The sequence below is a fragment of the Panicum hallii genome, chromosome 9, assembly GCF_002211085.1.
Source record: "Panicum hallii strain FIL2 chromosome 9, PHallii_v3.1, whole genome shotgun sequence".
Classification (NCBI taxonomy): Eukaryota; Viridiplantae; Streptophyta; class Magnoliopsida; order Poales; family Poaceae; genus Panicum; species Panicum hallii.
In genome coordinates, this window is record NC_038050.1 from 11,894,152 (window position 1) to 11,906,550 (window position 12,399).

Consider the following 12,399-nt stretch of genomic DNA (forward strand, 5'->3'; position numbering starts at 1 on the left):
CGGCCAACCAGTTCTGGGAGTTTCTGTGAAAATGGGTGCATCGAGGTCAAATATGTCTCTGTTGCACACCCAAGGGCCAATGGTCAAGTCAAAAGGGCGAACGGCATGATAATTGAGGGCCTCAAGAAAAGACTTTACGATGAAAACAGTAAGAAAGGAGGAAAGTGGATGCATAAGTTGCCACATGTCGTCTGGGGGCTCCGGACTCAGCCGTCCAAAGTCACGGGACAAACTCCGTTTTTCCTCATCTACGGCTTTGAAGCTATCTTACCAGCCGACATTATGTGGAAATCCCCACGGTTGAAATGTACAATGAAGGCGAGACGGACGAAGCGAGGCAGTTAGAGCTTGATTCTGTCGAAGAGGCTCGGTGCACCGCTCTTGTTCAGTCAGCCTGATACCTATAGGGGATTCGGCGCTATCACGATCGCAACATGAGGGAACGGTCATTTAACATAGGCGATTTGGTCCTACGTCGCATCCAAGACGAGTCTGGCCTACACAAGCTCAACTCAAGGTGGGAAGGTCCGTTCGTCATGAAGCAGGTTACAAGACCGGGATCGTATCGATTACAATATCCCGAGGGCCAAGATGTTCCGATCTCTTGGAACATTCAGAACCTGCGCAAGTTCTACCCATGAGAAGATGTTCGGAGATAGCTGATTTCTGGGCGTTCAGGTGGTCTTGTTCTTCCGAATCAATTTGGAGGCTACGTGTCACAAGATTCGGATTGTAAATTTCTCCGTGAACACACGGAGGCTACGGCCTCATGTATGTTTTATATAAATCGACTTCTTGTCATGAGTGTTACGGAGGCTACGGCCGTGATCATGACCTCTTGTCCCAAGCTTTGGTGGAGGCTACGGCCACGTCCATGCTTTTTCGACTTCTCGCCATGACATTTAACGGTCGTTTGTGATGACGATCGCATCTTTCCCAACAAGATCGATCCGTTCGATTGGTTTATACCTAACTTGTTGGATGGGCTCGCATACGGAGCTACGTCGACTACGCCCAGAGTCGTTGCACTCAGGACAATTTCAACTCCTTGCCAGAAGCACGGCAGCTGCGCGACGATGCTCGCGTCTTTTCCCAACAAATTCGATCCGTTGGTTTATACCTAACTTGTTGGACGCGCTCACATGAGGAGCGATCTTGACTACACCCAGAGTGGGTGCACTCGGGGTACTTTCATTTTCTTTGCCATAAAACACGGCAATATCGCGACGATGCTCGCGTTCTTTCCTAATGGGTTAGACCTTCCCGATCGGGTTACGGCTAACTTGTTAGTTGGGTTCCTACTCGGAGCTACTACGACTACTTCTCGAGTCAGTGCACTCGGGGTAGTTTAGTTTTCTTTGCCATAAAATACGGCAATATCGCGACGATGCTCGCGTTCTTTCCTAACGGGTTAGACCTTCCCGATCAGGTTACGGCTAACTTGTTAGTTGGGTTCCTACTCGGAGCTGCTACGACTACTTCTCGGGTCGGTACACTCGGGGCAATGTCGACTACTTTGCCTTTAAGTCTGGATGATAGTTCAGCTAAGGCATACACAAGAGGAGATATCAAATAAGAATATTTACAAGACAATGAGTACTTGTTCTTTACACCCTAATCTTCTTGCAGTACACTTTGTACTATCTGTTCTGCGACAGGTTGGGCTTCTTGGAGGTACTTGTTGAACTGCTCTTCAGTGCACTCCGCAGCCACTCCCTGCGTGAACATTCCCAGCGGGGCTTCTGGCCAAAAAAATTTCATAAATGCAAGGGCGTGGCTGACACATGCGACCGGGGCTTCTGCGAGGAACTTGACAACTCTTTTCGACGCCACATGAAGTCGCTCCAGCAGTGGCTGCTTGTCCACTTCGCCTTCTTCCGCTGGATCCACCATATCCACGAGCGTCTGGGCAGCTTCCCTGAGGATCTCCAGTTCCTTCTCCCGCCGCCCCTTCTCTTCGCCCAGCGTCTTGATTTGCCGAAGGCAGTCAGCGAACTGTTCTTCAGTATCGGCGACTATCTTTTGCAGCCTCTTGACGTCATCTGTACGGCGATACAGCATATTCTTCACGTCAGTAGGCAGCTCTTCTTTGTATTTTAAGATTTTTCTAAGCTCTGCGGTGCAGATATTTTCAGCGTCCAAGGAAACCTGCTAAAGGAAAGTACTCGATGAAGGAAAAAGGCCTACCTTGGTGCGCTTTCTTCTCTTCCTTGAGCCGCTCCTCGAGATTGCGCAGGTCGTTCTTGAGAAGCCATGTCTCTCGAGTACGTTCCTGCTTCAGCATGTCGAGTTCTCTCCGGAGGTAGCTGTTCTTCGTTTGCTACTTGGATATGCGTTTCTCCTTAGCAGCAAGCTCTTGGTGACCACTCACGACCACCTTTAACTTCTCGGATTTCTTCTGTGAGTGAGTGATCACGTTCTGCATAAAGGAGGGGAGTCAGACAAACAACTCGACAATGCATACAAGCGGAAAAGTACCCAAGTCTTACCATGGCAAAGTCATACAGTTCCATGTATACCTTCTTGAAGGTCTTTATGTTACCGGCCGTCAGCATTGGGTCATCCACCAGATCGGCGGCGATGATGTCCTGGCACCCGAGCTCGGCCATCAGCAGCTCCTCGGGACTCGAGGTCCCTGCGGCCTCCCCAGAAGATGATTGCTAGGCACCTGCAAGTCTAGATGTTTTCAGTACATAATACCTGGGTCTAGGCAGCTAGCCTTGGACGGTCAGATGATTACCTATGCCATCCGCAGGAGCGGCGTCAGGGGCCTCGACTTGTTCCTCGCCACCGGCCCTCGCTTCGGCTTGTTGTGGCTCCTGGGGCGTGGGCTCCTCTAGGGTCGCTGGCTCGGGGGCTGGAATAGCAGCGACCGGCATCGACTTGCGTGGAGCGGCGCTTGCAGACCTAATAAAGCAGACTCAGTTATACCATCATACAAGTCGAAAAAGAGCTGAATGATCACTAGGCAACAGAGTGCAAACTTACAGTGTCGACTTCTTCATGACCGCCTTCTTCACCCGCATAGCCCGTCGCGAGGTACTCGTTGTCGGCGGCGGGGTCACACCAGCCTCTGGCGCGGTGCCCGCCACGGTAACCGCCGCAGAGGCCGTTGGGTTTGTTTCCATCTCTAGGCGCCCGGGTTTGGGTGGAGAAGCTGGAGGACTGCAAACGGGAAATGTTAGCATGCAATAATATTGGTGTATGACAACAAGGCAGCATCTTCGTACCTGGAGGACTCGACTTCTTGCGCTTTTCGCTTGCGCGCAACCCGGCGACCCTGCGGGACCGCAGGTAGAGTATCGGCCAACTCCACGGATGGTCCGAGGGAGTCGCCTCTACTCGCCTCCTCCTCGGCTTCTTTCTCTGCTCGGGGGTTTCCGCCCTCTGTAGACTCGCTGCCGGGCAGAGCTTCGGCTACTCGGGTCCTCTTGGCTTCGGCCGCGGCGCTGGGGAGGAGGTGGTCCGGCCGGGGGATGTCGGGTAGCTCCGGTACAGCTCTGTGTGCCCCTACAGAAGGTTTTCAGTTAGCAGCGGCATAACAGAGTTTATTTTTAACAAAAAGTAGTCGAGTACTCACCGGTCTTGGAGGACTTCGCGTGCAGAACAGTCCTGGGATGTAGGGGACTGCATCCACGTCCAACAGCACCCGCTTGACTCGGAGGAGCGCGGCTTCGTGTGACAGCTCCTCTGTGCACATGCGAGACGGATCTTCAGCGCCCGTGTACTCGAAGCCAAGACGGTGGTGTTACTGGATTGGTTGGACTCGGTGTTTGAAAAAGAAAAATATGATGGATGCGCCGGTCACTCCCATCAGCTTGTGCGCTGCTATGGTGTCTAACAGCTCCTCAACTTGATCCATGTCCCCCCTGAAAAGCTCGATATTCCACTCCGGCCTCACAACAAGTGGACTGTTTGACTTTTCTGGGAGTTGGGGGGCATGATTTTCGATATAAAATCAGTGATTTTTCCACCCGAGAATGTTGGAGGGGAATTTGTACGTAAGATACTTGTCGCCGGCTTGTTGTCTGAGTTGGACGTCGGCGCTCCCTACAACGGAAGGGTTCTTGGAGGTGGGTTGTGGTTTGACGCGGAAGAGGAGGAAAAGATCCCAGTGGGGTTCGATTCCAAGGAAGGCTTCACAGAAATGAATAAAAATCGAGATGTGGCAAATTGAGTTCGGGTTGAGGTGACGGAGCTCAAGCCTGTAATAGTAAAGGAGGCCGCGGAAAAAAGAACAAGAGGGGAGGGCCAGACCCCGTTCGGCAAAATGGTAAAATATGACGATTTCATCAATATTTTCCATAGGAAAAGGTTCGCGGAATGAGGGGCACCAATTGACAAGATTCTTGTCTTGGAGCAATCCCTCGGAAACTAGCTTATTGAGATTGTTGAGGGAGCACTTACTGTGTGTCCACTTTCCGGTCGGCGGCTGCGCCTCCTTCTTCTTCCCTTCTTTCTCTGATTTCTTAGGCGCCATCTTTGGATCCGCTCACCACGAGTTGCTCGGGGGCTGCGGGGAGAGGGGCGGGGAGATCTGGGAGATTAGGATTTCTTTGGGAGGATGAAGGTGGAGCGCGGCTCTATTCGAGGATTTTGACGGTTCTTGGTAGATTGGTGATTGAAAGTATAGTTTTTACTTGGAGTTACCGCAGGGTTAAATAACCAGCGGCTGAGAATAGTTCTACTGTTTTGAAGTTGAAGAGTCGTTTCACGGAATATTTGGAAGTTGAGAGGTCATTTGGTGGATTGTTTAGATAAAATATTCGTTTAACCATTTTTTCAGGGTTAATTGTCCCGAAAAAGGGGGTTTTCCGAATGTCTAATCTAAATTCCATCATTTGTACCATCACATCAGTTTTTTACCATATGGATATTTTTACACTGCATGCCACGACTTTTGGATCCTTATTTCTAAACTTGAGAGACTTGGATTCAAGACTCGAGGGTTGCGGGATACGCGGCATCGACTAGTTATTTTTTCGAATTTATTTTGAAAAAGTAAGTAAGGAAGATTCAAGATTAATGCAACCCTCAGTCTGATTTTCCGATTCAACCTAAGGCTGGGGGGCTACTCCATATGGAGTGCGATTTTTCAATCGCACACCATATGTAAAATATAATTTGGGGCATGAGCACCTCATAACTTTGATGCAGCCAAGTAAGTACTCGAAGAAGGACTTTAGGACGGAGCTTCAGAAGAGACCGAAAACTACTTTGAAAGTACTCGAGAAGCCTGCAGTACTCAGCTACGAAGAGCTCGGTGGCTTGTCAGACCCGGGGTCACGTGACTGTGTACATAGCGTAGTTTAAAGAGGTTTAAGAGATTAAGTCCGTCTTATCTCTTATTCATCTTATTTATCTCGTTTATCTCTTATTTATCCCGTTTAAATAGGAGATAAAGCTAACCGATACAGAAAAAATCTACTCGAGATATGTTCTGGTACGATTCCTTGGCTAGTATCAGTTCGGATTCATGTAACCCTGACTTCCCGGATATATAAGGGAGGACAGGGACCCTCTCAAGATAAGATCATCAAGACGATTCTACACGCAAGGAAATACGAATCACCACACAGGACGTAGGGTATTACGCACTTCGCGGTCCGAACCTGTCTAAGTTTGGTGTTCCTTGCATTTTCAAGTTCCTGATCTCGATGTAATTTCTTGTCGGAGCACTGTAATTTCTAACCGGAAATATTGTCGGAGCACTGTAATTTCTAACCGGAAATTTAACCATTTTTCTCCAGCCCTTGGTCCTCTTCCGACCGAATGTTAGAGCCGTGGGCCGCGAAACGGCCTGCCAGTCCACCACACGGAAAGAGCCCATTCCTCGGCCCACCCTCTCGAGAAACCTACCACCTGCCTTGGGAAAAAGGCAAGAAAACCCTCGGAGAACCTGGCTCTCGCGTCCAGAGGTTTCTACAGCCTTCCTCGTCGCCGCGGCCCGGCGTCCGCCCGACGTGGCGGCCCACCGTTCAGTGACCTATCCAGCCGCGGCGGCCACGACCTCATAAAGCCCACCACGAGCCACCTCGCCCCGCAACCCCATTCCCGTCACGCCGTCTCCCGAAGCATCCCCTCCCAAAACCCTCGCCGCCGTCTCGCAGTCGCAGGCAGCCGCAGCGGCAGCGCAGCCGAAACCCTCCTCGCCCCGCGCCCGGTACTAGCCACGCATGGCGGCGTCGCTGCTCCTCCGCGCCGCGCGGCGGCGGGAGCTCGCGTCCCCTCTCGGATCTGTAAGGCCCTCCTTTCTCTCCAGCTCCCCCCGTCTCCCTGATTCTACTTGTGGTTGGTGTAGTAGTCTCGTGGCTGGTAATCTAGCGGTTTGTTTGTTGATCCGCGTGGAGGAATGGGTGGTGGGGGCGAGTGATTGTAGATTTGATGGGGGTATAACGTGCTCGTGGATTTTACGCGAGGACGATAGAGTAGTGCCTGTAGATTCGATGTGCTCGGGGGTATTAGCGAATTAGTTGAATTCTGGACGGTTGTTAGCTTACTCTTGTGGAGGAGCAGTGGTCTCTTACGATTTGTGAGAGAACATAGTGTGTAAATTGTTTGGGGGCTACACGGAATTACTTGCTGAGTTTTTTTTATTCATGGACTTGTGTACCGTTTAAAGATTGTACATGCTTCCGTGCGCACAGGATGTTTTGCATTAGTGGTGACCGTTATCTCACATTCTCACTACTGATATGGAGCTAACCCTGAATAAATTGTCATTGCGCCATGACCAATTAGATTTTTTTGTCTGCAGTATTCTTTATCAGTTTTGTTTGATTTATTCAGCCAGTCTAGCTAGGATTGTAACGAAGGGGAACCTTGAACAATTTGTAGACAGTACTATCTGTTTCATAGCTTGTAGCTCAGCTCTTACTGTTGGTGATTGTGCTTGTTTTCAGCTGGGCGCCAGCTTACAGTCGACATGTGCTGCCAATGTGTTCTCAAAATGGGGTAATTTTGCAAGACCTTTCAGGTAACAATGATCTCTTGCTGCCTTAATTCTACACATATTTCTGGTTGTAGTAATGCTAATTCACTTGATGAATTGCTTTCAGTGCAAAATCAGCTGGAAATGAGGTTATTGGAATTGATTTGGGAACAACTAACTCATGTGTTGCTGTTATGGAGGGAAAGGTCAGCTACACCTAACAATTTTCCCTATCATGGTTTCATTTCTCCCATTTGCTGTTTACTAACTTTTACTAATTAATGCAGAGCCCAAAAGTTATTGAGAATGCCGAAGGTGCGCGGACAACACCATCTGTTGTTGCTTTTACTCAGAAAGGTGAAAGGCTTGTTGGAACTCCGGCCAAGCGCCAGGCAGTAACCAACCCTCAGAATACTTTCTTTGGAACAAAGCGGTTGATTGGGCGCCGCTTTGACGATCCACAGACACAGAAAGAGATGAAGATGGTGCCGTACAAAATTGTGAAGGCTCCTAATGGTGATGCTTGGGTTGAAACAACAGATGGCAAGCAGTACTCGCCAAGTCAGGTTGGTGCATTTGTGCTGACCAAGATGAAGGAGACAGCTGAATCTTACCTTGGCAACTCTGTCTCGAAGGCAGTGATTACTGTTCCTGCTTATTTCAATGATGCTCAGCGTCAGGCCACAAAGGATGCTGGCCGCATTGCTGGCCTTGATGTTGAGAGGATCATCAATGAACCAACAGCTGCTGCTCTGTCTTATGGAATGAACAACAAGGAGGGTTTGATAGCAGTCTTTGATCTTGGAGGAGGAACTTTTGATATCTCTATTCTGGAGATCTCAAATGGAGTTTTTGAGGTATATCTTCATAACTTTCAAGTCACCTTCTTCTGGAAACTTTTTCCGAAATACATTCTTTTCTGATCCAATTCTATGTATTATCACTCAGGTCAAAGCGACAAATGGTGATACCTTCTTGGGTGGTGAAGATTTTGATAACACACTGTTGGAATTCTTGGTGAGTGATTTCAAGAAAACTGAGGGCATTGATCTGTCCAAGGACAGGTTGGCCCTGCAGAGACTTCGTGAAGCTGCTGAGAAGGCAAAGGTCGAACTTTCATCAACTTCTCAGACTGAAATCAATCTACCATTCATAACAGCTGATGCTTCTGGAGCAAAGCATTTGAACATCACATTGACAAGGTCAAAGTTTGAAGCTCTTGTGCACAACCTGATTGAGAGGACTAGGGATCCATGCAAGAATTGCTTGAAGGATGCTGGAATATCCACTAAGGAGGTGGATGAAGTTCTGCTTGTTGGTGGAATGACCAGGGTTCCAAAGGTACAGGAGGTGGTCTCTGAAATTTTTGGAAAGAGCCCAAGCAAAGGAGTCAACCCAGATGAGGCTGTGGCCATGGGTGCTGCCATTCAGGGTGGTATTCTCCGTGGAGATGTTAAGGAGCTTCTTCTCCTTGATGTTACTCCCCTGTCACTTGGTATTGAGACACTGGGTGGTATCTTCACCAGATTGATCAACAGGAACACTACAATTCCCACAAAGAAAAGCCAGGTGAGTTATGATATCTCTGATCTTTCTTCTGAAGGGCAAATTTGTTTCACTCTACTGAGTATGCAGCTTTATCTTGTGGCAATCCCAGATTTAACTTAGAATGTTATCAAAGCATTTTGTTTAGACATCTATTTCACGTGCGTTGGATTATGAGCTCATGTGGACCCCTCGTACTTCCATCTAATGTGAAGTGGATTATGAGCTTTTGGTCTTAACTTTTAACTCATTGGTCATTTTTTCTTAGGGATGTTCTGGTAGGGTGGTGTAAAGTGTTTGATCCATGTTGCTGTAGCATTCACTCCCAAGCTCTAGTTACTTTGATCTGATCGTTGGCTCTGTTTTTTTCAGGTGTTCTCAACTGCTGCAGACAATCAAACCCAAGTTGGTATCCGTGTGTTGCAAGGTGAGCGTGAGATGGCTGCAGACAACAAACTTCTTGGTGAATTTGACCTTGTGGGCATTCCTCCGGCCCCAAGAGGTCTGCCTCAGATTGAGGTCACATTTGACATAGATGCCAATGGAATCGTGACCGTCTCTGCCAAAGATAAGGCCACTGGAAAGGAGCAGAATATCACCATCCGATCCTCTGGTGGGCTGTCTGAGTCTGACATCCAGAAGATGGTCCAAGAAGCTGAGCTGCATGCCCAGAAGGATCAGGAGCGGAAAGCCCTCATCGACATCAGGAACAACGCAGACACCACTATCTACAGCATCGAGAAGAGTCTAGGAGAGTACAGGGACAAGATCCCAGCCGAGGTTGCATCTGAGATCGAGGCAGCCATCGCTGACCTCCGCCAGGAGATGGCCTCAGATGACATTGAGAAGATCAAGGCCAAGCTTGAGGCTGCTAACAAGGCTGTCTCAAAGATCGGGCAGCACATGTCTGGCGGTGGCTCAGGCGGTTCGCAGTCAGGATCTGGACCTCAGAGCGGTGGCGATCAGGCTCCAGAGGCTGAGTATGAGGAGGTCAAGAAGTGAGTTGAAGGGATTGAACAGTAGCATCCCTTAGAAATAGCCACTCTTTTTTGGGAACACAAGATAGTCAGATGTGATGTAACCTGTTCTGTAATAATCCTTTGGATTTGCCCCCTTGTTTCTCCTCAGCAGTGATGTGAGGTCACACAACATTGTCTGGTAGGTCATGGCTTTGTTGCGTATGGTGCCTTGTCCAGGCCTTGATCCACGAGCACAGTGAACCATTGGCGGATTTTGCTAATGCACGAAGGTATATTTGTTTCAGATTTGTTTTACTGTCTGATACTCCCTCCGTTCCAAAAATTAGGCATAGCTAAATTTATAGATGCATAGCTTATGTATCTAGATTTGCCAAAACTAATTTTGAAACGGATTGGTGGTATGTTCTTAGCAATGCTCGACTATTGACTTAACAAGTTGCTTGCTGCGATGGGTTCTCCGTCCAAATCTTTTGCCATGTGAAAAGGAGTTTGATTTGAATCTCACGACACGCTGGTGCCTATATATGATGAGCTGCCTGCTGAGTTGACATGGAAAGGCATTTCGAGGTGTTGTCACGTTTGTCAAATTTGTCTTTCTGCCAAAAAAAAATCAAACCTTCGATGCGACTCTCCTAGATTTAATTATGTTTCTGAAAGATTCGAAAGTAACATGCAATGAGTTTATGGTGCTTATTGCTATGTTTAACACGTTTCGTGGATCATAAAAGATTGGAGAGGCACCTCAAAATACGCTACCGGGATGTATCATTCGTGCGTGCTCCCTCTTGCAGATCCCAAAGGCCGTTTCATTGGTTATTCTTGTTCATTTTGGTGATGTTTCTTTCTGTCAAAACTATAATTTCGAGTTCTTGACAGGAAGATGTGAGCAGGATGAAAAAGGAAACTATTCCGTTCTTTCCTCCGGTAGTCATAGAGTCATAGCTAGCATGCAAAATATCCCGTGTATCGAAGTGTTTATCACGTTTTTGCAGATCTTCGGTCAGTCGAACCGAGCAATTTTACTGCCACTTGCGGGTTGAAACCTCGACCAATGGACAGCAACAGCGCAATGATCTACCAGGAAAATGATTACGTTTGGTGCATGCGTTCCGATGCTAGGCAAGCAAAAATTTGGCCCCTCTGCCCAATTTTGGCTATCATTTGGTTGGGAGCAAAAACTGGGCTCCATAATAGCAACCTCCTAGTTCATTTTAGTTGCTAAAGTAAGCCAAATTTTAGCCGCAAGTTCATTTTAGTTTGGCTCATTGCTTGTCCCCTTCTATCTCGTAGAAGCGGGTGCTCAACCCAGGGCTTCAACTGTTTCAAAATCATTCACATGCAACATCGTGACGGTAAAATCTTGCCTCCAGAAGGATTGGCCATGTTGCTTTGTTGCATACGGTGCCTCTTTTGGGCTCTGATGCACGCACGCATCGAACCATTGGCGAGTTCTCTCGTTTCAGCTAATCAGCTAGTGCACGAGACCACGAAGTTTTTTTTTCATTTTTTTCTTTTGCGTGAAGGAAGGTACATTTATTCTCGTGTTTCTTACTGTTGCTGATGCTTCTTCAGAGAATCATAGTGACAGTGGGTTTCTTTCATGCTTCTTACTGTTGCTCTGCTCTGTCTGTTCTCGGAGAAATCGTGTCGCCATGTGAAATTCAGTTCTGAGCAATGATTGAATTTCCTGGCACGCTAGTGGTAGGGCGCAATTAGTACTAGTATATAGCGTTCAGCCACAGCCACGAGTTAATACGATCATGGTTTCTTATCCAAAAAAAAAACCGACCATGATTCCAGAGTCAGCTGCTCATCAGGGGATGGTGGAACACGTCCAGGTGGTTGCTTTCTTGCACTGTTTACTGTTTAGTTTTCTGGCGAAGATCGCACCACCGGCCATGTGCCTCCTTCGCACAAGCAATGAAATTAATAATCAACTTAATCCTTCTTCTTCTTCTGAAAGTTAGCATCAAACGAGTCTAACTATCAATTTTTGGAGGACATGCGAGTACACGCGATGGATTTATTTGAAGATGGGTATTGAAGTGTTTATCACGTTTAACTGATCTTCAGACAGTTGAACATGTTGGTAATCGTAGATTGCTTGGGAGAGGCACCTCAGAGCTATCTTTGTTACTCTTTCCTTATTCATTGCGATGGAGTTTCTGTACTTGTAGTTCGGAAAAACCTAAGTTCAAGCAGAGTACTTGAAAGAAAAATATATAAGAGCAGGAGGATGTAAAAGAGTCTTTTTTTATATAAAAAAGAGAGGATGTAGAAACATACTCGTCCTTTCTTAATTTCTTTTTCTGCAGGTCCTCCAAATCTCCAATAGTCGTAGTTGGCGTGTGAAATATCCTGGAACCCCTTCCAAGCTCCAAAGGCTGTTTGGTTTCATGATCAACACGTCATAAGTTGCCATAATTTTTCTTGCCACATTTGTCTAAAGTTAGTCGCTCAAATTCTTCACCACACTTTGCTATGCCTAAGAACATCTTGCCACACTTTTAAAGTCATTGACAAGTGAGACCAAAATAACAGCAGAAGAATCTTGCCATAAACGTGGCTACACACCAAACAGGTATCAAAATTGATCAAACCTGCCCAACTTTAGACGTGGCAAATTGTGGCAAGTTAGGTAGGAAACCAAATAACCCCAATCTCCGTGGTAAAGTGGCAGGAGGGATTCTACCGCCACTTGGGATGAAACCTCGACCAGAAGGACAGGGACACCGCAATAACTTGCAAAAACGTGGCCGTTGCCAGATGCTTATTTTGGTTATGATTTGGACCACTTGGTGTTGGTGATACGTGTGCAATGCAACCCTATCATCTCACTCGTGCTTCAACGTCATTCTCATGGAAGCAATTTCTTCAGCTTTCAAGAAGCCTGCCGAGTGTACCTTAATGATTTAATGATTGTCAAGGTCATTTTGGCACGAG

At 47.5% G+C, this 12,399-nt stretch overlaps 1 protein-coding gene across 1 annotated transcript; it reads left to right on the forward strand.

Annotated features, from left to right (window-relative positions):
* The first annotated feature begins 6,035 nt into the window (after window positions 1-6,035).
* Window positions 6,036-9,743, forward strand: LOC112874623 (heat shock 70 kDa protein, mitochondrial-like). The gene is made up of 6 exons (XM_025938054.1): window positions 6,036-6,239; window positions 6,903-6,976; window positions 7,059-7,137; window positions 7,219-7,788; window positions 7,880-8,500; window positions 8,849-9,743. Exons 1-6 carry the CDS (start codon window positions 6,177-6,179, stop codon window positions 9,476-9,478), a joined length of 2,037 nt encoding a protein of 678 aa, XP_025793839.1. The 5' UTR covers window positions 6,036-6,176; the 3' UTR covers window positions 9,479-9,743.
* Window positions 9,744-12,399: the final 2,656 nt, after the last annotated feature.